The 24,979-nt window shown below is 56.3% G+C and overlaps 1 protein-coding gene across 1 annotated transcript; it reads right to left on the bottom strand.

Annotated features, from left to right (window-relative positions):
• Positions 1-326: 326 nt before the first annotated feature.
• On the bottom strand, positions 327-24,175 carry FBXO31 (F-box protein 31). Its single transcript, XM_075326229.1, is given in 10 exon segments — positions 327-1,572; positions 1,990-2,076; positions 2,078-2,340; positions 2,510-2,663; positions 5,974-6,083; positions 6,166-6,240; positions 6,518-6,685; positions 6,763-6,839; positions 16,364-16,435; positions 23,770-24,175. Coding segments are annotated over 10 exon segments (1,530 nt in total). The 5' UTR covers positions 24,071-24,175; the 3' UTR covers positions 327-1,349.
• Positions 24,176-24,979: the final 804 nt, after the last annotated feature.

Here is a 24,979-nt window from a genome sequence, read left to right as displayed (position 1 = left end):
GTCACTGCTGATCTCTGGTGATGGATAGGAGGTGTTCTCAGTGATGTCACTGCTGATCTCTGGTGATGGATAGGCGGTGTTCTCAGTGATGTCACCGCTGATCTCTGGTGATGGATAGGCGGTGTTCTCAGTGATGTCACTGCTGATCTCTGGTGATGGATAGGAGGTGTTCTCAGTGATGTCACCGCTGATTTCTGGTGATGGATAGGCGGTGTTCTCAGTGATGTCACCGCTGATCTCTGGTGATGGATAGGCGGTGTTCTCAGTGATGTCACTGCTGATCTCTGATTACTGATATATTCGGTTACACTTAGGTACTTAATCTGTAGCGTTTGTCAATCACACAGTTTAATTACAATGCAATCAGAACCTGTACATGGGGGGGGGGGTAGGAGACAGCAGAGCTATTAATGCTGTAAACAGAAAAAAAAAATGCTAAAAAAAAAATAAAAATCATAGAATAAATAATATCCGCGCCCGGGGCGATGTCTCGCTCACATTATTCCTGCCTCCACCCTCTCGTCTTCTGCAGACCATCTCTCGTCGCTGCAGACGATCGCGTACAGTCGGCTGCAATGAACCAGTAACAACATGAGGAAAAAGAAATACAATAGGCCTCTAGACATGACACATGGAAGCGTCGGCCAAGCAAACTCCCCGCACTCCTGCGCTGCAGTGCTACTGCCAGCTGTTAGAGTGTAAGCTCCTCTGTTCAGTGTCGAAATTCCTTTATTCTGACATTTAATCCTTATTTGCAGGAAAGCGCCCCTGAATATAAAGCTGCGGCAGATTTTCCCGTTTTATTTTGGCTCCACCCCCTTGACTATTTTCAGCCTCACAGTTCTCGCGTCATTCGTGCGGTGGCGGCAGAAACAGGAGCGAAGTGCAGGAAGCTGCAGGCTGAGGGTGTAGCTGCAGTGCCATCTGGTGGTGAGAAGTGTTATTACAAGCAGCAGCCCTAACAGGACACACGTAGATGGAGGTTTTCCAGTCCAGTTCACAGATGACCCGTCAATTTTTTTTCCCTCCAGGCTTTAGAAGCCGATTTGCATTATTTCCTGCTATAGACAGGTGTAGAAAAATAAGAGCTGGTTACTCTGCCCTGATATTCCCCCGATACGCCCGGCGCCCCCTATTTATATATTATTACATAGTTAGGCGGATTATATACATTACACAAGGTTTGCTTCTAGTTTCCTTCTTAAAAGCTTCACTTCAAACTTCACAGGTGTCTTATCGTAACTTTGCAATGTGCTGAAGAGCCCCCGGCACGCGAGGGGTTACAGCGTACATGCGCCGGCCGGGCCTGGTCCTCGGGCGGGTGATCCGGGAGGGCGGTCGCGGCCCCTCTAAGTCGTCCATAGTTGCATAGCTTTCAGCATTTCGTCGAAGGCTTCTAGTGATGGCGGCTGCGAGTTCTGAAATCTGTCCCTCATCCGACTGTACAAACTGAACGAGCGCAGCTCCAGCCAGATAAATCCAAAGCGATCGTCATCGAAGAGGATGAAGAGGCCGGGGGTCCGCTCCGGACTGCTGAACCCGTGGCCGGCGATCAGACCCGTCCCAAAAAAACTGGAATATAAAAGAAGAGTTTGTCACCGTTTCGATAATCCTTTGCTGACGGCAGAATGATACATTGTAACAATCCGCAGTCTGTATTGTTTGCTACATTGTTGTAGAACTTCTGTCTTAAAGGGCCACACCCAGCCCGTACCTACACTGCACACACATGACTGCACTACGCGGGCGGCCAGCGAGGAGGCGCCAAATCCGCTAATCGACTTAGTGATTTGGGTTCTCACCATATTCAAGATCTCTGCTTGCTGTAATGTAATGCCGCCTAGACACGAGGCACAGGACGGGCACACCTCGTAGACTAACAGGTAAATAGTTCTGCCACTTTGTAATGAACTGGTTTCATTTTTTTTACTGCTTGCTGTCAGTGAATGGAAACAAATCCATCCAGAGGCTCCCCTGGACTCCTCTTACCATATCTTGCAGCTTCGGGGGTAGTCTTCGTTCCTCGCCATCACCTCTTCCGGCAGAGCGAAGGCCTGCTGCTCGGGGGGGCTGCGCGTCTCCTTGCACGTCCACCTGTCTGTCCTTCGGTTTCAGGGGAGGAGACGGCTCCTGGATCGGCTCCTCTCCCCGGACACCCGCCGCCGCCTCCTCCTCTTCGCTGCCCGCCAGCCGCTGCGCTCTGTTGATTTGCTCGTGGATGTCCATGATGAGCCGCGACAATTCCTCGATATTCTGTAAATTTTCCAGCACCGGGAGCCGCACCGGCCGCGTCAGGTCTATTTCAAGCGTGGGCTGCCCGGCGGGGACATTGGGGTCTCCCTGCAACCAAAAGGTGAGAATGATACGACGCCCAGGGACCCCACAACCAACCTCCAGGGCGCCCCTTAAAGAGAAGACCCCATAACGGAGCAGAGAAAGAAGCCCAGCAATACCCCATCGACTCTGGTCACATCCAAAGCTGCAGTCACAACTCCCCATATACACTCACTGTGATTTTTGTGGCTTTGGCAAGTGTCCCATGGAAGCTGAGCATGACGATCTCCAGGCCGTGGCTCCCATAGGTGCCCTTAAAGAAGCCGGGCCTGAGCAGGTCGTCGGGCCGGCTCGGGGGGTGGTAGATGCGTCGGTAGGTAAGGCAATTGCTGCAAGAGAAGGAATAGCGGTTATATAGTCTATGTATCTGCAGGGCCGTGCCCCTTCCCTGCCCCATCACCCCTCACTCCCCGGGTCTGCAGGAGCTGCATTGCCCCAAAAGCTGCAGGGGCCACATCCCAACACCCACCCGAGATTTGCAGGGGTCGCGCCTCCTCTCCCTTCCCCAGGGTCCACTCCCACCACGGGGTTTGCAGGGTCCGCGCCTCCTCTCCCTTCCCCAGGGTCCGCTCCCACCCCGGGATCTGCAGGAGAAGCTGTTTTCCATAGGGTTTGCAGAGGCCGTGCCTCCTTTTCCTTTCCCCAGGGTCCACTCCCACTATGGGGTCTGCACCTCCTCCTCTCCCCTTACAGGGTTTGCAGGGGCCGTGACTCCCGCCACGGGGTCTGCGCCTCCTCCTCTCCCCTTCCCCAGGGTCCACTCCCACCACAGGGACCGCAGGGTCCGCGCCTCCTCTCCCCTTCCAGGCTTCGCGCCTCCTCCCCTTCCCGAGGGTCCGCGCCTCCTCCTCTCCCCTTCCCGAGGGTCCGCGCCTCCTCCTCTCCTCTTCCCGAGGGTCCGCGCCTCCTCCTCTCCCCTTCCCGAGGGTCCGCGCCTCCTCCTCTCCCCTTCCCGAGGGTCCGCACCTCCTCCTCGCCCCTTCCCGAGGGTCCGCGCCTCCTCCTCGCCCCTTCCCGAGGGTCCGCGCCTCCTCCTCGCCCCTTCCCGAGGGTCCGCGCCTCCTCCTCGCCCCTTCCCGAGGGTCTGCGCCTCCTCCTCGCCCCTTCCCGAGGGTCTGCGCCTCCACCTCGCCCCTTCCCGAGGGTCTGCGCCTCCTCGCCCCTTCCCGAGGGTCTGCGCCTCCTCCTCGCCCCTTCCCGAGGGTCTGCGCCTCCTCCTCGCCCCTTCCCGAGGGTCTGCGCCTCCACCTCGCCCCTTCCCGAGGGTCTGTGCCTCCTCCTCGCCCCTTCCCGAGGGTCTACAGGGGCCGTGCCTCCTCTCCCCTTCCCCAGGGTCCACTGCCATCACTGGGTCTGCATGGTCAGCGCCTCCTCCTCTCCCCTTCCCGAGGGTCTGCGCCTCCTCCACTCCCCTTCCCGAGGGTCTGCGCCTCCTCCTCTCCCCTTCCCGAGGGTCTGCGCCTCCTCCTCTCCCCTTCCCGAGGGTCTGCGCCTCCTCCTCGCCCCTTCCCGAGGGTCTGCGCCTCCTCCTCGCCCCTTCCCGAGGGTCTGCGCCTCCTCCTCGCCCCTTCCCGAGGGTCTGCGCCTCCTCCTCGCCCCTTCCCGAGGGTCTGCGCCTCCTCCTCGCCCCTTCCCGAGGGTCTGCGCCTCCTCCTCGCCCCTTCCCGAGGGTCTGCGCCTCCTCCTCGCCCCTTCCCGAGGGTCTGCGCCTCCTCCTCGCCCCTTCCCGAGGGTCTGCGCCTCCTCCTCGCCCCTTCCCGAGGGTCTGCGCCTCCTCCTCGCCCCTTCCCGAGGGTCTGCGCCTCCTCCTCGCCCCTTCCCGAGGGTCTGCGCCTCCTCCTCGCCCCTTCCCGAGGGTTTGCGCCTCCTCCTCGCCCCTTCCCGAGGGTCTGCGCCTCCTCCTCGCCCCTTCCCGAGGGTCTGCGCCTCCTCCTCGCCCCTTCCCGAGGGTCTACAGGGGCCGTGCCTCCTCTCCCCTTCCCCAGGGTCCACTGCCACCACTAGGTCTGCATGGTATGCGCCTCCTCCTCGCCCCTTCCCGAGGGTCTGCGCCTCCTCCTCGCCCCTTCCCGAGGGTCTGTGCCTCCTCCTCGCCCCTTCCCGAGGGTCTACAGGGGCCGTGCCTCCTCTCCCCTTCCCCAGGGTCCACTGCCATCACTGGGTCTGCATGGTCAGCGCCTCCTCCTCTCCCCTTCCCGAGGGTCTGCGCCTCCTCCACTCCCCTTCCCGAGGGTCTGCGCCTCCTCCTCGCCCCTTCCCGAGGGTCTGCGCCTCCTCCTCGCCCCTTCCCGAGGGTCTGCGCCTCCTCCTCGCCCCTTCCCGAGGGTCTGCGCCTCCTCCTCGCCCCTTCCCGAGGGTCTGCGCCTCCTCCTCGCCCCTTCCCGAGGGTCTGCGCCTCCTCCTCGCCCCTTCCCGAGGGTCTGCGCCTCCTCCTCGCCCCTTCCCGAGGGTCTGCGCCTCCTCCTCGCCCCTTCCCGAGGGTCTGCGCCTCCTCCTCGCCCCTTCCCGAGGGTCTGCGCCTCCTCCTCGCCCCTTCCCGAGGGTCTGCGCCTCCTCCTCACCCCTTCCCGAGGGTCTGCGCCTCCTCCTCGCCCCTTCCCGAGGGTCTGCGCCTCCTCCTCGCCCCTTCCCGAGGGTCTACAGGGGCCGTGCCTCCTCTCCCCTTCCCCAGGGTCCACTGCCACCACTAGGTCTGCATGGTATGCGCCTCCTCCTCGCCCCTTCCCGAGGGTCTGCCCCTCCTGCTCTCCCCTTCCTGAGGGTCCGCGCCTCTTCCTCTCCCCTTCCCGAGGGTCTGCAGGGGTGTTGCCTCCTCTCCCCTTCCCCAGGGTCCACTGCCACCACTGGGTCTGCATGGTCTGCCCCTCCTGCTCTCCCCTTCCTGAGGGTCTGCGCCTCCTCCTCGCCCCTTCCCGAGGGTCTGCCCCTCCTGCTCGCCCCTTCCCGAGGGTCTGCCCCTCCTGCTCGCCCCTTCCCGAGGGTCTGCGCCTCCTGCTCGCCCCTTCCCGAGGGTCTGCGCCTCCTCCTCGCCCCTTCCCGAGGGTCTGTGCCTCCTCCTCGCCCCTTCCCGAGGGTCTACAGGGGCCGTGCCTCCTCTCCCCTTCCCCAGGGTCCACTGCCACCACTGGGTCTGCATGGTCTGCGCCTCCTCCTCTTCCCTTCCCGAGGGTCCGCGCCTCCTCCTCTCCTCTTCCCGAGGGTCTGCGCCTCCACCTTTCCCCTTCCCGAGGTTCTGCGCCTCCTCCTCTCCCCTTCCCGAGGGTCTGCGCCGCCTCCTCCTCTCCCCTTCCTGAGGGTCTGCACCGCCTCCTCCTCTCCCCTTCCCGAGGGTCTGCGCCGCCTCCTCCTCTCCCCTTCCTGAGGGTCTGCGCCGCCTCCTCCTCCTCTCCCCTTCCCGAGGGTCTGCGCCGCCTCCTCCTCGCCCCTTCCCGAGGGTCTGCACCGCCTCCTCTCCCCTTCCCGAGGGTCCGCGCCTCCTCCACTCCCCGAGGGTCTGCAGGGGCGTTGCCTCCTCTCCCCTTCCTGAGGGTCTGCGCCTCCTCCACGCCCCTTCCCGAGGGTCTGCAGGGGTGTTGCCTCCTCTCCCCTTCCTGAGGGTCCGCGCCTCCACCTCCGGGGCTTCCCCCCGTCCGCACTCACTCATACTGGCAGATGTAGATGAACTTCATGAGGATCAGCTCCTGCATGTGCTCGTGGAAGATGTCGTCCAGCGTCCGGCCCAGGTCGTCGCGCAGCCACGTCCGGAATTCCTGCATTCAGAGCACACGCCTTCATTACACACCGCGGCGGTGCAGTGCTGGCGGCACCGCGGGCAGAGGACGCGGCTCCTACCTCCTGCCGCCCCCCGGACATTCGGTGGTAGTCCGTCTGCAGGCATTTGGTGCAGAATTCGTCCTTCTTCCCCAGCTGTGAGGACGACAGGGATCAGAATCAGCGGAACACCAAACACGGCACAGGTAAAGGGACGGGCGTACGGCTTAAAGGGGTTTGTTATCACAGACTCGGGGAGCCCCACCCATGCAGAGAATGAGGGGGCTGTGGTGCGGATTCCCTGCACTGTGGACGCGCAGCCCCTCCGGCACGGGCGGGGGGTCTGACCTCAGATAATTCACATTTGGGTTCTGCAGATTCCTAGATTAGCCATGGCTGGGGGTCCGAGCCCCCCGGATGTGGCTGTCCTCACCTGGATCTGCCCGCTGTGGGCTCCCTTGGGCCCGTACATGCACTCCACCGTGGCCGCCTTCTTCTCCATCAAGTGGATCCGGAACACGGGCTTCAGCCTCATGGGCTCGTCCACGTGTGGATCGTGGGGCGGGAGATACATCCAGCCGATGATGAAGAAGCCGTCTACCTGCAGCAAAGAGACGCGACATGTGGACGGGGGCCGCCACCTCCAGAGCTGCAATCACCCCGCGGCCCAGCACTCACCACCACGTTCAGCAGCCCCCCGTACGGGCCGAGGTCCGGCTGCCACAGACCCAGGATCTCCCGGTACTGGTGCAGCACTAAACGGGGACACAGCAAGCAGAGGAAGAATTACTGGCGACAGCAACGCCAGAGCCACAAAACAACGGGAAAAACAGCGAAAATAATGTGAAAAACACAAAAAACAATGTGAAAAACTGTCGAGACCTGGAGACGCCTGAGCTGCAGGTTTAGTGAAGCAGGTGCTGCCCCCCGATGGCGGAAATAAAATACTGCACAAAGTAACACAGGCACCACAATAACCGCACTCTACAACAGCGCCCCCTGCAGGCAACTCACTGTACACACACCCACATAAGTAACACAAGGAGAAGCGCAACCCGGGAAACACAGGCAGCACGGAGCCGAAAATCAACCACACAAAGGGTTAAATTACTCCAGTGCTGATATAATGCTCCAATCACATAGCGGGGCTGATATCAGCACTGGAGCGTTATAAGAGGGGATGATATCAACACTGGAGCGTTATAATAGGGGATGATATCAACACTGGAGCGTTATAAGAGGGGCTGATATCAGTCACATATGTAATGTCTGGGGTTATATCAGCACTGGAGCATTATAAGAGGGGCTGATATCAGTCACATATGTAATGTCTGGGGTTATATCAGCACTGGAGCATTATAAGAGGGGCTGATATCAGTCACATGTGTAATGTCTGGGGTTATATCAGCACTGGAGCATTATTAGAGGGGCTGATATCAGTCACATATGTAATGTCTGGAGGATATATCAGCACTGGAGCATTATAAGAGGGGCTGATATCAGTCACATGTGTAATGTCTGGGGTTATATCAGCACTGGAGCATTATAAGAGGGGCTGATATCAGTCACATATGTAATGTCTGGGTTATATCAGCACTGGAGCGTTATAAGAGGGGCTGATATCAGTCACATATGTAATGTCTGGAGGATATATCAGCACTGGAGCATTATAAGAGGGGCTGATATCAGTCACATATGTAATGTCTGGGTTATATCAGCACTGGAGCGTTATAAGAGGGGCTGATATCAGTCACATATGTAACGTCTGGGGTTATATCAGCACTGGAGCGTTATAAGAGGGGCTGATATCAGTCACATATGTAATGTCTGGGGTTATATCAGCACTGGAGCATTATAAGAGGGGCTGATATCAGTCACATATGTAATGTCTGGGTTATATCAGCACTGGAGCGTTATAAGAGGGGCTGATATCAGTCACATATGTAATGTCTGGGGTTATATCAGCACTGGAGCGTTATAAGAGGGGCTGATATCAGTCACATATGTAATGTCTGGGGTTATATCAGCCCTGGAGCATTATAAGAGGGGCTGATATCAGTCACATATGTAATGTCTGGAGGGTATATCAGCGCTGGAGCATTATAAGAGGGGCTGATATCAGTCACATATGTAATGTCTGGAGGATTTATCAGCACTGGAGCGTTATAAGAGGGGCTGATATCAGTCACATATGTAATGTCTGGGTCTTATATCAGCACTGGAGCATTATAAGAGGGGCTGATATCAGTCACATATGTAATGTCTGGGGTTATATCAGCACTGGAGCGTTATAAGAGGAGCTGATATCAGTCACATATGTAACGTCTGGGGTTATATCAGCACTGGAGCGTTATAAGAGGGGCTGATATCAGTCACATATGTAATGTCTGGGGTTATATCAGCACTGGAGCATTATAAGAGGGGCTGATATCAGTCACATATGTAACGTCTGGGGTTATATCAGCACTGGAGCATTATAAGAGGGGCTGATATCAGTCACATATGTAATGTCTGGGGTTATATCAGCACTGGAGCGTTATAAGAGGGGCTGATATCAGTCACGTGTAATGTCTGGAGGTTATATCAGCACTGGAGCATTATAAGAGGGGCTGATATCAGTCACATATGTAATGTCTGGGGTTATATCAGCACTGGAGCGTTATAAGAGGGGCTGATATCAGTCACATATGTAATGTCTGGGGTTATATCAGCACTGGAGCGTTATAATAGGGGATGATATCAACACTGGAGCGTTATATGAGGGGCTGATATCAGTCACATATGTAATGTCTGGGGTTATATCAGCACTGGAGCATTATTAGAGGGGCTGATATCAGTCACATATGTAATGTCTGGGGTTATATCAGCACTGGAGCGTTATAAGAGGGGCTGATATCAGTCACATATGTAAATGTCTGGAGGTTATATCAGCACTGGAGCGTTATAAGAGGGGCTGATATCAGTCACATATGTAATGTCTGGGGTTATATCAGTACTGGAGCGTTATAAGAGGGGCTGATATCAGTCACATATGTAATGTCTGGGGTTATATCAGTACTGGAGCGTTATAAGAGGAGCTGATATCAGTCACATATGTAATGTCTGGAGGATTTATCAGTACAGGAGCGTTATAAGAGGGGCTGATATCAGTCACATATGTAATGTCTGGAGGTTATATCAGTACTGGAGCGTTATAAGAGGAGCTGATATCAGTCACATATGTAATGTCTGGAGGATTTATCAGTACAGGAGCGTTATAAGAGGGGCTGATAGTCACATATGTAATGTCTGGGGTTATATCAGCACTGGAGCATTATAAGAGGGGCTGATATCAGTCACATATGTAATGTCTGGGGTTATATCAGCGCTGGAGCGTTATAAGATGGGCTGATATCAGTCACATATGTAATGTCTGGGGTTATATCAGCACTGGAGCATTATAAGAGGGGCTGATATCAGTCACATATGTAATGTCTGGAGGATTTATCAGTACAGGAGCGTTATAAGAGGGGCTGATATCCGTCACATGTGTAATGTCTGGGGTTATATCAGCACTGGAGCATTATAAGAGGAGCTGATATCAGTCACATATGTAATGTCTGGGGGTTATATCAGCACTGGAGCGTTATAAGAGGGGCTGATATCCGTCACATGTGTAATGTCTGGGGTTATATCAGCACTGGAGCGTTATAAGAGGGGCTGATATCAGTCACATGTGTAATGTCTGGGGTTATATCAGCACTGGAGCGTTATAAGAGGGGCTGATATCAGTCACATATGTAATGTCTGGGGTTATATCAGCACTGGAGCGTTATAAGAGGGGCTGATATCAGTCACATATGTAATGTCTGGAGGTTATATCAGCACTGGAGCGTTATATGAGTGGCTGATATAAGATATGTATAACGTGGCTCCTCCATTATATTCGGAGGTCCCTGTCCCTTTATTTCGGGCCGTTTGTACATTGTGACTTCCAGGTCTCTGATGTCATCGCCTACAAATAATAAAAAATGGATGATTGTAAAAAGCTTTTACCCCCGAGTGACACAAATTACCCGCAGTGCGGAAACCTAGAGCTGGAGCGCCACCAGATCGATAATAAGAGCGGCGCTAAAATCCTCCGCTCCTGATATAAACGATCACTATAATCGGGCGCCAATCACAGGCGAGATCCCGGGGGACGGGGGCACGTAATATACAGGGGCTCTCCGCCCTCGTGCCTATATACACCAGGGTAGGGGGGAGTGGGGGTTATTGGGTGGCTGTATACCTGCCCCCATGTGTATACACACCGGGGTGGGGGGTATCAGGGGGCTGTATTTGCCCATGTGTATACACACTGGGGTGGGGAGGGAGTGGGGGTTATTGGGTGGCTGTAAACCCGCCCCCATGTGTATACACACCGGAGTGGGGGGTATCAGGGGGCTGTATCCGCCCATGTGTATACACACCGGGATCAGGGGGCTGTATCCGCCCATGTGTATACACACCGGGGTCGGGGGTATCAGGGGGCTGTATCCGCCCATGTGTATACACACCGGGGTCGGGGGTATCAGGGGGCTGTATCCGCCCATGTGTATACACACCGGGGTCGGGGGTATCAGGGGGCTGTATCCGCCCATGTGTATACACACCGGGGTCGGGGGCATCAGGGGGCTGTATCCGCCCATGTGTATACACACCGGGGTCGGGGGCATCAGGGGGCTGTATCCGCCCATGTGTATACACACCGGGGTCGGGGGCATCAGGGGGCTGTATCCGCCCATGTGTATACACACCGGGGTCGGGGGCATCAGGGGGGTGTATCCGCCCATGTGTATACACACCGGGGTCGGGGGCATCAGGGGGCTGTATCCGCCCATGTGTATACACACCGGGGTCGGGGGCATCAGGGGGGTGTATCCGCCCATGTGTATACACACCGGGGTCGGGGGCATCAGGGGGCTGTATCCGCCCATGTGTATACACACCGGGGTCGGGGGCATCAGGGGGCTGTATCCGCCCATGTGTATACACACCGGGGTCGGGGGTATCAGGGGGCTGTATCCGCCCATGTGTATACACACCGGGGTCGGGGGTATCAGGGGGCTGTATCCGCCCATGTGTATACACACCGGGGTCGGGGGTATCAGGGGGCTGTATCCGCCCATGTGTATACACACCGGGGTCGGGGGTATCAGGGGGCTGTATCCGCCCATGTGTATACACACCGGGGTCGGGGGTATCAGGGGGCTGTATCCGCCCATGTGTATACACACCGGGGTCGGGGGTATCAGGGGGCTGTATCCGCCCATGTGTATACACACCGGGGTCGGGGGTATTAGGGGGCTGTATCCGCCCATGTGTATACACACCGGGGTCGGGGGTATCAGGGGGCTGTATCCGCCCATGTGTATACACACCGGGGTCGGGGGTATCAGGGGGCTGTATCCGCCCATGTGTATACACACCGGGGTCGGGGGTATCAGGGGGCTGTATCCGCCCATGTGTATACACACCGGGGTCGGGGGTATCAGGGGGCTGTATCCGCCCATGTGTATACACACCGGGGTCGGGGGTATCAGGGGGCTGTATCCGCCCATGTGTATACACACCGGGGTCGGGGGTATCAGGGGGCTGTATCCGCCCATGTGTATACACACCGGGGTCGGGGGTATCAGGGGGCTGTATCCGCCCATGTGTATACACACCGGGGTCGGGGGTATCAGGGGGCTGTATCCGCCCATGTGTATACACACCGGGGTCGGGGGTATCAGGGGGCTGTATCCGCCCATGTGTATACACACCGGGGTCGGGGGTATCAGGGGGCTGTATCCGCCCATGTGTATACACAACGGGGTCGGGGGTATCAGGGGGCTGTATCCGCCCATGTGTATACACACCGGGGTCGGGGGTATCAGGGGGCTGTATCCGCCCATGTGTATACACACCGGGGTCGGGGGTATCAGGGGGCTGTATCCGCCCATGTGTATACACACCGGGGTCGGGGGTATCAGGGGGCTGTATCCGCCCATGTGTATACACACCGGGGTCGGGGGCATCAGGGGGCTGTATCCGCCCATGTGTATACACACCGGGGTATCAGGGGGCTGCATCCGCCCATGTGTATACACACCGGGGTCGGGGGTATCAGGGGGCTGCATCCGCCCATGTGTATACACACCGGGGTCGGGGGTATCAGGGGGCTGTATCCGCCCATGTGTATACACACCGGGGTCGGGGGTATCAGGGGGCTGCATCCGCCCATGTGTATACACACCGGGGTCGGGGGTATCAGGGGGCTGTATCCGCCCATGTGTATACACACCGGGGTCGGGGGTATCAGGGGGCTGTATCCGCCCATGTGTATACACACCGGGGTCGGGGGTATCAGGGGGCTGTATCCGCCCATGTGTATACACACCGGGGTCGGGGGTATCAGGGGGCTGTATCCGCCCATGTGTATACACACCGGGGTCGGGGGTATCAGGGGGCTGTAAACCCGCCCCCATGTGTATACACACCGGGGTGTGGGGTATCAGGGGGCTGTATCCGCCCATGTGCATACACACCGGGGTGGGGGGGGGGCTGTATACCCACCCCCCATGTGTATACACACCGGGGTAGGGGGTATCAGGGGGCTGTATCCGCCCATGTATATACACACTGGGGATGGGGGGTTATTGGGTGCTGTATACCCGCCCCCATGTGTATACACACCGGGGTGGGGGTTATTGGTTGGCTGTATACCCGCCCCCAATTGTATACAGACCAAAGTGGGGTGCATCAGGGGGCTGTATCTGCCCATGTGTATACACACCGATGTGGGGGGTAGTGGGGGTTATCAGGGGGCTGTATGCGCCCCCATCTGTCGCTCGCTGATTGTTGGCGATTGATACGTCTCTCTAGAAACCAGAAAGATGGAAACTTTAGAAACTTTATTTAAAGGGGCTCCTACCTGATAGTGACGGGTCATCGCCGGGTCCGGCTGTCACCAGGAACCCACCAGGTCTGAGAGTGGGGGGCTACACAAGTATTTTAGTACTGCCCCCTCCATTGACTTACCGCACAGCAGCCACTGTGGATTATATACTGGGGGCTGCAGGTCCGGTGGGGTCCACAGGTCAGAGCCCCAATAACCATGAGATGGGAAATCCCCGGTCACTCATATTAGACACCTCTGCTTACTGTCAGCGAATTGCTCACACGGCTGGAGAGCTGTTACAATTATATCCAGTCTGGACAATGCTGGATACATTGTAACAAACCCTCAGCTGTGAGAGGTAATAGACCAGTACAGGTCTGAAGAACAAGGGTCCCATTCACTGACAGCAAGCAGAGGGTGTGAAGAGAAACGCAAAATTTATGATAAAGTTTCAAAAGTTACCAGAAAAGCCCCCAAAAATAAAGCAGGAGCCTCTCCCTGGATAAAGACCTAAAGGGGCGCTCCACTGCGAGAGCCGACGTACACGAATCTCCACTCTGTACTGCGCGCTCTGTTCGCGGGGGTCCCAGAACGGTGCGAGCAGTGGAGGACCCCTGTAGGTCAGCGCAGGTTGTCATGCATTCTGGCCGGACCCCCGTGAAGCCCCCGGCATGCAGCCTTACTCGCTGGGGGTCACACTGCAGACGTGTAATAGAAGCGGCCGGTGATCGGCGGGGGACGGGTGAACACAGACAGCGCACCTCCATGCAGATACCTACGGCGGGTATACACATCTTGGTAGTTCATGTGCTCATAGTCCGGGAGGATTCTCATAAATCGCCCAGATTTCACCCTCGGATTAATACCTGACACAAGACACAGCGGGTTAGGGGGGGGCGAGAGGTCGGAGGTCAAAGTCTACACCCCCCGGGCAAAGAGCTCGCACCCCACTACACAGGGGATGGGGAGGGTGAGAGGTCGGAGGACAAAGTCTACACCCCCCCGGGCACAGAGCTCGCACCCCACTACACAGGGGATGGGGAGGGCGAGAGGTCGGCGGTCAAAGTCTACACCCCCCGGGCACAGAGCTCGCACCCCACTACACAGGGGATGGGGAGGGCGAGAGGTCGGAGGACAAAGTCTACACCCCCCGGGCACAGAGCTCACACCCCACTACACAGGGGATGGGGAGGGCGAGAGGTCGGCGGTCAAAGTCTACACCCCCCCGGGCACAGAGCTCACACCCCACTACACAGGGGATGGGGAGGGCGAGAGGTCGGAGGACAAAGTCTACACCCCCCGGGCACAGAGCTCACACCCCACTACACAGGGGATGGGGAGGGCGAGAGGTCGGCGGTCAAAGTCTACACCCCCCCGGGCACAGAGCTCACACCCCACTACACAGGGGATGGGGAGGGCGAGAGGTCGGAGGACAAAGTCTACACCCCCCGGGCACAGAGCTCACACCCCACTACACAGGGGATGGGGAGGGCGAGAGGTCGGCGGTCAAAGTCTACACCCCCCCGGGCACAGAGCTCACACCCCACTACACAGGGGATGGGGAGGGCGAGAGGTCGGCGGTCAAAGTCTACTCTACACCCCTCGTGCACAGAGCTCACACCCCACTACACAGAGGAGGGCGAGGGGTCGGAGGACAAAGTCTACACCCCCCGGGCACAGAGCTCGCACCCCACTACACAGGGGATGGGGAGGGTGAAAGGTCGGCGGTCAAAGTCTACACCCCCCCCGGGCACAGAGCTCACACCCCACTACACAGGGGATGGGGAGGGCGAGAGGTCGGAGGTCAAAGTCTACACCCCCCGGGCACAGAGCTCACACCCCACTACACAGGGGATGGGGAGGGCGAGAGGTCGGAGGTCAAAGTCTACACCCCCCGGGCACAGAGCTCGCACCCCACTACACAGGGGATGGGGAGGGTGAAAGGTCGGCGGTCAAAGTCTACACCCCCCCGGGCACAGAGCTCACACCCCACTACACAGGGGATGGGGAGGGCGAGAGGTCGGAGGTCAAAGTCTACACGCCCCGGGCACAGACGTCGCACCCCACTACACAGGGGACAGGGAGGGTAAGAGATCGGAGGTCAAAGTCTACTCTACACCCCTCGTGCACAGCGCTCACACGCCTCTACACAGAGGAGGGCGAGGGGTCGGAGGACAAAGTCTACACCCCCCGGGCACAGAGCTCACACCCCACTACACAGGGGATGGGGAGGGCGAGAGGTCGGAGGACAAAGTCTACACCCCCCCGGGCACAGAGCTCACACCCCACTACACAGGGGATGGGGAGGGCGAGAGGTCGGCGGTCAAAGTCTACACCCCCCCCGGGCACAGAGCTCACACCCCACTACACAGGGGATGGGGAGGGCGAGAGGTCGGAGGTCAAAGTCTACTCTACACCCCTCGTGCACAGCGCTCACACGCCTCTACACAGAGGAGGGCGAGGGGTCGGAGGACAAAGTCTACACCCCCCGGGCACAGAGCTCGCACCCCACTACACAGGGGATGGGGAGGGCGAGAGGTCGGAGGTCAAAGTCTACACCCCCCGGGCACAGAGCTCGCACCCCACTACACAGGGGATGTGGAGGGTGAAAGGTCGGAGGTCAAAGTCAACTCCCCCCGGGCACAGAGCTCGCACCCCACTACACAGGGGATGGGGAGGGCGAGAGGTCGGAGGTCAAAGTCTACACCACCCGGGCACAGAGCTCGCACCCCCCACTACACAGGGGATGGGGAGGGTGAAAGGTCGGAGGTCAAAGTCTACACGCCCCGGGCACAGAGCTCGCACCCCACTACACAGGGGATGGGGAGGACGAGAGGTCAGAGGTTAAAGTCTACACCCCCCAGGCACAGAGCTCGCACCCCACTACACAGGGGAACAGGGAGGGCAAAAGGTCGGAGGTCAAAGTCTACACCCCCCCAGGCACAGAGCTCGCACCCCACTACACAGGGGATGGGGAGGGCGAGAGGTCAGAGGTTAAAGTCTACCCCTCTCCCTCCCCCGGGCACAGAGCTCGCACCCCACTACACAGGGTAACAGGGAGGGCAAAAGGTCGGAGGTCAAAGTCTACACCCCCCCCCCCCCCCTTCACCCCCCCGGGCACAGCACTCGCACCCCACTACACAGAGGACGGGGCGGACGATTATATCAAGACGGAAACTTGCTACAATGTATCACTGTGGCCTTAAAGGAGCACTCCATCCAAAAAGAAGTCTCCCTCCCCCTAATCCCTGGCCTGCAGTTGCGGAATCTTTTATCTCGGGTGGAGTCCCCCTTTAAGTGACGATATCTGTGCCTTGCTGCTGTTTGCAGGACGTCGCCCCCTTTAGGGGTTTGCTCCGCGCGGTCGTCACTCACGTTTCACGTAAACTTCTTGGCAGGAGACGCCGGTGACTTCCAGTTTTCGTAAATTGTCGTGAACGCCGTATTCTGCGGAGATAAGAAAGGTCAGTAATGAGCAATGGCGAGAAGTCTCTGGTCACAGCCAAAGCTGCAGCTACCATCAACCAGAGGGAGAAAACGGATTATGAGCGCTGAGCAGCTGGAGGGCTAGGCGGCGGCCAGCAGGAGGGCTAGGCGGCGGCCAGCAGGAGGGCTAGGCGGCGGCCAGCAGGAGGGCTAGGCGGCGGCCAGCAGGAGGGCTAGGCGGCGGCCAGCAGGAGGGCTAGGCGGCGGCCAGCAGGAGGGCTAGGCGGCGGCCAGCAGGAGGGATAGGCGGCGGCCAGCAGGAGGGATAGGCGGCGGCCAGCAGGAGGGATAGGCGGCGGCCAGCAGGAGGGATAGTCGGCGGCCAGCAGGAGGGATAGGCGGCGGCCAGCAGGAGGGGTAGGCGGCGGCCAGCAGGAGGGGTAGGCGGCGGCCAGCAGGAGGGGTAGGCGGCGGCCAGCAGGAGGGGTAGGCGGCGGCCAGCAGGAGGGGTAGGCGGCGGCCAGCAGGAGGGGTAGGCGGCGGCCAGCAGGAGGGATAGGCGGCGGCCAGCAGGAGGGATAGGCGGCGGCCAGCAGGAGGGGTAGGCGGCGGCCAGCAGGAGGGGTAGGCGGCGGCCAGCAGGAGGGATAGGCGGCGGCCAGCAGGAGGGATAGGCGGCGGCCAGCAGGAGGGATAGGCGGCGGCCAGCAGGAGGGATAGGCGGCGGCCAGCAGGAGGGCAAGGCGGCGGCCAGCAGGAGGGCAAGGCGGCGGCCAGCAGGAGGGCAAGGCGGCGGCCAGCAGGAGGGGTAGGCGACGGCCAGCAGGAGGGGTAGGCGACGGCCAGCAGGAGGGGTAGGCGACGGCCAGCAGGAGGGGTAGGCGACGGCCAGCTGGAGGGGTAGGCGACGGCCAGCTGGAGGGGTAGGCGACGGCCAGCTGGAGGGGTAGGCGCTGGGCAGCTGGAGAGTTAGGCAACGGCCAGCTGGAGGGGTAGGCGCTGGGCAGCAGGAGGGATAGGCGACGGGCTTATTTCCATACAGGATTGGAAGATGATGGAACCTGAAATGCGCAGGGTGGGCAGAGAAGCAAAAGTGGGTCAGTGCCGGAGATTAGCTTCTGCAAAAAACTGCGGACGACCGTCGAGGACCGGCGCCCATCCACCAGAGCAGAACCATCCTATTCAATGGAAAGAACTCTGCTCCTGGAAGTGAATGGAGCACCGGTCCTGAGCCACTTCGTGCACACAGGGGCTTTATGATAGTGACTGGTGTAAGGGATGATCCCCATGTAACCAGGCGGAGAGAGGGGCATGAGGGGGGGGGGGGACACATTATATGGGGCAATCATCACCCAAAACAGGGACGTCACCAGCCGCAGCGCAGAGTATTTATAGCCTGCGGATTATACAGATGTAATATCCATGGAAGGATCAGTCAAAATTGCCCCAGTGCTGGCAGCGAAACGCGCAGTCTCCTGGCATCCGGCACTAATCCCCAGAATTATTCATGGGGACTTAGGAGAACGGCAGCTATGAAAGTGACACGTGCGCCAGCGACATCACAGAGGTGCCCGCAGCTGGCAGCAGAGTGACCATGACCTTACATCAGGAGAGGGAATCATGTATGGACAGAGAGAGCGCTGCTCTGGAGGTAACTCAGGATCAGTAATGTAATGTATGTACACAGTGACTGCACCAGCAGAATAGTGAGTGCAGCTCTGGAGTATAATCCAGGAGGTAACTCAGGATCAGTAATATATGTACACAGTGACTGCACCAGCAGAATAGAGAGTGCAGCTCTGGAGTATAATCCAGGAGGTAACTCAGGATCAGTAATATATGTACACAGTGACTGCACCAGCAGAATAGTGAGTGCAGCTCTGGGGTAAAATACAGGAGGTAACTCAGGATCAGTAATGTAATGTATGTACACAGTGACTGCACCAGCAGAATAGTGAGTGCAGCTCTGGAGTATAATCCAGGAGGTAACTCAGGATCAGTAATATATGTACACAGTGACTGCACCAGCAGAATAGTGAGTGCAGCTCTGGGGTAAAATACAGGAGGTAACTCAGGATCAGTAATGTAATGTATGTACACAGTGACTGCACCAGCAGAATAGTGAGTGCAGCTCTGGAGTATAATACAGGAGGTAACTCAGGATCAGTAATGTATGTACACAGTGACTGCACCAGCAGAATAGTGAGTGCAGCTCTGGAGTATAATCCAGGAGGTAACTCAGGATCAGTAATGTATGTACACAGTGACTGCACCAGCAGAATAGTGAGTGCAGCTCTGGAGTATAATCCAGGAGGTAACTCAGGATCAGTAATGTAATGTATGTACACAGTGACTGCACCAGCAGAATAGTGAGTGCAGCTCTAGAGTATAATACAGGAGGTAACTCAGGATCAGTAATGTAATGTATGTACACAGTGACTGCACCAGCAGAATAGTGAGTGCAGCTCTGGAGTATAATACAGGGGGTAACTCAGGATCAGTAATGTAATGTATGTACACAGTGACTGCACCAGCAGAATAGTGAGTGCAGCTCTGGAGTATAATACAGGAGGTAACTCAGGATCAGTAATGTATGTACAAAGTGACTGCACCAGCAGAATAGTGAGTGCAGCTCTGGAGTATAATACAGGAGGTAACTCAGGATCAGTAATGTAATGTATGTACACAGTGACCTTATCAGCAGAATAGTGAGTGCAGCTCTGGAGTATAATACAGGGGGTAACTCAAGATCAGTAATGTAATGTATGTACACAGTGACTGCACCAGCAGAATAGTGAGTGCAGCTCTGGAGTATAATACAGGAGGTAACTCAGGATCAGTAATGTAATGTATGTACACAGTGACTGCACCAGCAGAATAGTGAGTGCAGATCTGGAGTATAATACAGGAGGTAACTCAGGATCAGTAATGTATGTACACAGTGACTGCACCAGCAGAATAGTGAGTGCAGCTCTGGAGTATAATACAGGGGGTAACTCAGGATCAGTAATGTAATGTATGTACACAGTGACTGCACCAGCAGAATAGTGAGTGCAGCTCTGGAGTATAATCCAGGAGGTAACTCAGGATCAGTAATGTATGTACACAGTGACTGCACCAGCAGAATAGTGAGTGCAGCTCTGGAGTATAATCCAGGAGGTAACTCAGGATCAGTAATGTATGTACACAGTGACTGCACCAGCAGAATAGTGAGTGCAGCTCTGGAGTATAATCCAGGGGGTAACTCAGGATCAGTAATGTAATATATGTACACAGTGACTGCACCAGCAGAATAGTGAGTGCAGCTCTGGAGTATAATATAGGGGGTAACTCAGGATCAGTAATGTAATGTATGTACACAGTGACTGCACCAGCAGAATAGTGAGTGCAGCTCTGGAGTATAATACAGGGGGTAACTCAGGATCAGTAATGTAATGTATGTACACAGTGACTGCACCAGCAGAATAGTGAGTGCAGCTCTGGAGTATAATACAGGAGGTAACTCAGGATCAGTAATGTATGTACACAATGACTGCACCAGCAGAATAGTGAGTGCAGATCTGGAGTATAATATAGGAGGTAACTCAGGATCAGTAATGTATGTACACAGTGACTGCACCAGCAGAATAGTGAGTGCAGCTCTGGAGTATAATACAGGGGGTAACTCAGGATCAGTAATGTATGTACACAGTGACTGCACCAGCAGAATAGTGAGTGCAGCTCTGGAGTATAATACAGGGGGTAACTCAGGATCAGTAATGTAATGTATGTACACAGTGACTGCACCAGCAGAATAGTGAGTGCAGCTCTGGAGTATAATACAGGAGGTAACTCAGGATCAGTAATGTATGTACACAGTGACTGCACCAGCAGAATAGTGAGTGCAGCTCTGGAGTATAATCCAGGGGGTAACTCAGGATCAGTAATGTAATATATGTACACAGTGACTGCACCAGCAGAATAGTGAGTGCAGCTCTGGAGTATAATATAGGGGGTAACTCAGGATCAGTAATGTAATGTATGTACACAGTGACTGCACCAGCAGAATAGTGAGTGCAGCTCTGGAGTATAATACAGGGGGTAACTCAGGATCAGTAATGTAATGTATGTACACAGTGACTGCACCAGCAGAATAGTGAGTGCAGCTCTGGAGTATAATACAGGAGGTAACTCAGGATCAGTAATGTATGTACACAATGACTGCACCAGCAGAATAGTGAGTGCAGATCTGGAGTATAATACAGGAGGTAACTCAGGATCAGTAATGTATGTACACAGTGACTGCACCAGCAGAATAGTGAGTGCAGCTCTGGAGTATAATACAGGGGGTAACTCAGGATCAGTAATGTATGTACACAGTGACTGCACCAGCAGAATAGTGAGTGCAGCTCTGGAGTATAATACAGGGGGTAACTCAGGATCAGTAATGTAATGTATGTACACAGTGACTGCACCAGCAGAATAGTGAGTGCAGCTCTGGAGTATAATACAGGAGGTAACTCAGGATCAGTAATGTATGTACACAATGACTGCACCAGCAGAATAGTGAGTGCAGCTCTGGAGTATAATACAGGGGGTAACTCAGGATCAGTAATGTATGTACACAGTGACTGCACCAGCAGAATAGTGAGTGCAGCTCTGGAGTATAATACAGGGGGTAACTCAGGATCAGTAATGTAATGTATGTACACAGTGACTGCACCAGCAGAATAGTGAGTGCAGCTCTGGAGTATAATACAGGAGGTAACTCAGGATCAGTAATGTATGTACACAATGACTGCACCAGCAGAATAGTGAGTGCAGCTCTGGAGTATAATACAGGCGGTAACTCAGGATCAGTAATGTAATGTATGTACACAGTGACTGCACCAGCAGAATAGTGAGTGCAGCTCTGGAGTATAATACAGGAGGTAACTCAGGATCAGTAATGTATGTACACAATGACTGCACCAGCAGAATAGTGAGTGCAGCTCTGGAGTATAATACAGGCGGTAACTCAGGATCAGTAATGTAATGTATGTACACAGTGACTGCACCAGCAGAATAGTGAGTGCAGCTCTGGAGTATAATACAGGAGGTAACTCAGGATCAGTAATGTATGTACACAATGACTGCACCAGCAGAATAGTGAGTGCAGCTCTGGAGTATAATACAGGCGGTAACTCAGGATCAGTAATGTATGTACACAATGACTGCACCAGCAGAATAGTGAGTGCAGCTCTGGAGTATAATACAGGCGGTAACTCAGGATCAGTAATGTAATGTATGTACACAGTGACTGCACCAGCAGAATAGTGAGTGCAGCTCTGGAGTATAATACAGGAGGTAACTCAGGATCAGTAATGTATGTACACAATGACTGCACCAGCAGAATAGTGAGTGCAGCTCTGGAGTATAATACAGGCGGTAACTCAGGATCAGTAATGTATGTACACAGTGACTGCACCAGCAGAATAGTGAGTGCAGCTCTGGAGTATAATACAGGGGGTAACTCAGGATCAGTAATGTAATGTATGTACACAGTGACTGCACCAGCAGAATAGTGAGTGCAGCTCTGGAGTATAATACAGGAGGTAACTCAGGATCAGTAATGTATGTACACAATGACTGCACCAGCAGAATAGTGAGTGCAGCTCTGGAGTATAATACAGGCGGTAACTCAGGATCAGTAATGTAATGTATGTACACAGTGACTGCACCAGCAGAATAGTGAGTGCAGCTCTGGAGTATAATACAGGAGGTAACTCAGGATCAGTAATGTATGTACACAATGACTGCACCAGCAGAATAGTGAGTGCAGCTCTGGAGTATAATACAGGCGGTAACTCAGGATCAGTAATGTATGTACACAATGACTGCACCAGCAGAATAGTGAGTGCAGCTCTGGAGTATAATACAGGGTGTAACTCAGGATCAGTAATGTAATGTATGTACACAGTGACTGAACCAGCAGAATAGTGAGTGCAGCTCTGGGGTATAATACAGGGGGTAACTCAGGATCAGTAATGTAATATATGTACACAGTGACTGCACCAGCAGAATAGTGAGTGCAGCTCTGGAGTATAATATAGGGGGTAACTCAGGATCAGTAATGTAATGTATGTACACAGTGACTGCACCAGCAGAATAGTGAGTGCAGCTCTGGAGTATAATACAGGGGGTAACTCAGGATCAGTAATGTAATGTATGTACACAGTGACTGCACCAGCAGAATAGTGAGTGCAGCTCTGGAGTATAATACAGGAGGTAACTCAGGATCAGTAATGTATGTACACAGTGACTGAACCAGCAGAATAGTGAGTGCAGCTCTGGAGAATAATACAGGATAATATAATATATGTGCACAGTGACTGTTGTGTATCTGGTGATCACCTGTGCGCGGTCACATGGTTCGGTGTGATCCAGGCCTCGGGGTCTCTTTCCTGTGTTATGAACTTGCAGATATTGAGAGCAGAGAATACAGACATGAGACCCCAGAAGCCTCTGACCTCAGGATCACTGCACTCTATAAAGCATGAAGATCCAGCAATAGATAATCCTCGGTGTACAGATCCCTCCCCCGGTGTACAGATCCCTCCCCCGGTGTACAGATCCCTCCCCCGGTGTACAGATCCTTCCCCCGGTGTACAGATCCCTCCCCCGGTGTACAGATCCCTCCCCCGGTGTACAGATCCCTCCCCCGGTGTACAGATCCCTCCCCCGGTGTACAGATCCCTCCCCCGGTGTACAGATCCCTCCCCCGGTGTACAGATCCCTCCCCCGGTGTACAGATCCCTCCCCCGGTGTACAGATCCCTCCCCCGGTGTACAGATCCTTCCCCCGGTGTACAGATCCTTCCCCCGGTGTACAGATCCCTCCCCCGGTGTACAGATCCCTCCCCCGGTGTACAGATCCCTCCCCCGGTGTACAGATCCCTCCCCCGGTGTACAGATCCTTCCCCCGGTGTACAGATCCCTCCCCCGGTGTACAGATCCCTCCCCCGGTGTACAGATCCCTCCCCCGGTGTACAGATCCCTCCCCCGGTGTACAGATCCCTCCCCCGGTGTACAGATCCCTCCCCCGGTGTACAGATCCCTCCCCCGGTGTACAGATCCCTCCCCCGGTGTACAGATCCCTCCCCCGGTGTACAGATCCCTCCCCCGGTGTACAGATCCCTCCCCCGGTGTACAGATCCCTCCCCCGGTGTACAGATCCCTCCCCCGGTGTACAGATCCCTCCCCCGGTGTACAGATCACCCCGGTGTATTACCTTTGATATACAGATCCCCAGTATATTATGCTTCTGTAGCCCCGCCCATCTCCGCTAGCCCCGCCCATCTCCGCTAGCCCCGCCCCTCCCCGGTGTCCGGGCCTCACCCTGCTTGCAGCGTCTCCTCCAGATGGTGTCGGTGCTGAGGATCTGGCGGAACTTCCGGCACACCAGGGCGAGCGGCGGCAGCTCGGTACCGGGCAGGCAGGAGAAGATCTCCACTAGGATCTCCGGCGGCAGCTGCAGCAGAGTGCGGGGTCCCCGAGGCGCCGGCTGCACCTCCACCCGCAGGACCTCCGCCGCCTCCCCGTCCTCCGGCTCCGTCTCGCTGCTTCCCCCTCCCGGCTGCTGCCTCTGCCGGCATCCACCGGAGTGCACGACCCCGCAGAAGCGGGCACACACCGCCATCCCCGGGAACACCGCAGCACTGACAGCCGGGAGCCGCCCACTGCGAGGGAAACCACGCCCATTGCAGGCCGGGAGCCGCCCACTGCGAGGGAAACCACGCCCATTGCAGGCCGGGAGCCGCCCACTGCGATGGAAACCACGCCCAGTGCAGGCCGGGAGCCGCCCACTGCGAGGAAAACCACACCCATTGCAGGCCGGGAGCCGCCCACTGCGAGGAAAACCACACCCATTGCAGGCCGGGAGCCGCCCGCTACAGGCAAAACACGCCCTCTCAAGGCCGGGATCCGCCTACATCGCAGCCAGAACGCGCCCACTTTATTCTGGGACACGCCTATTTATCGTTGGAACACACCCCCTGCAGACCGGAGCACGCCTACTTTATGTCGTAACACCCAGTCTAGGCCGGAACACGCCCACTTCTAGCAAAAAATACGCACACCCGATTCTGGGACACACCCACCTGTGTGAGCCACGCCCCTCCCATAGCACAGCACACCCCCAGCTTTTCCTCGCTCGGGGACCCCCCAGTACCGGCGGCACCGGGCGGCGGAGACCGGAGAGAAGAAAGGTACAAAACCCTCCAAAATATGGAAAAGTGGAAAATAATAAAATCATCTGCCCCGTGTGAGGATCGAACTCACGACCTTCAGATTATGAGACTGACGCGCTACCTACTGCGCTAACGAGGCGCTGAGAGAGGCCGGGCGGCGAGGAAGAGGAGGACGGGGAGGAGGAGAGGCCGGGCAGCGAGGAAGAGGAGGACGGGGAGGAGGAGAGGCCGGGCAGCGAGGAAGAGGAGGACGGGGAGGCAGCGAGGAGAGGCCGGGCGGCGAGGAAGAGGAGGACGGGGAGGAGGAGAGGCCGGGCGGCGAGGAAGAGGAGGACGGGGAGGCAGCGAGGAGAGGCCGG

This window comes from Anomaloglossus baeobatrachus, chromosome 10, assembly GCF_048569485.1.
Source record: "Anomaloglossus baeobatrachus isolate aAnoBae1 chromosome 10, aAnoBae1.hap1, whole genome shotgun sequence".
Taxonomy (NCBI): domain Eukaryota; kingdom Metazoa; phylum Chordata; class Amphibia; order Anura; family Aromobatidae; genus Anomaloglossus; species Anomaloglossus baeobatrachus.
The sequence above is the reverse complement of the archived record's forward strand: the minus strand, read 5'-3'. Positions and strand labels throughout refer to the sequence as shown.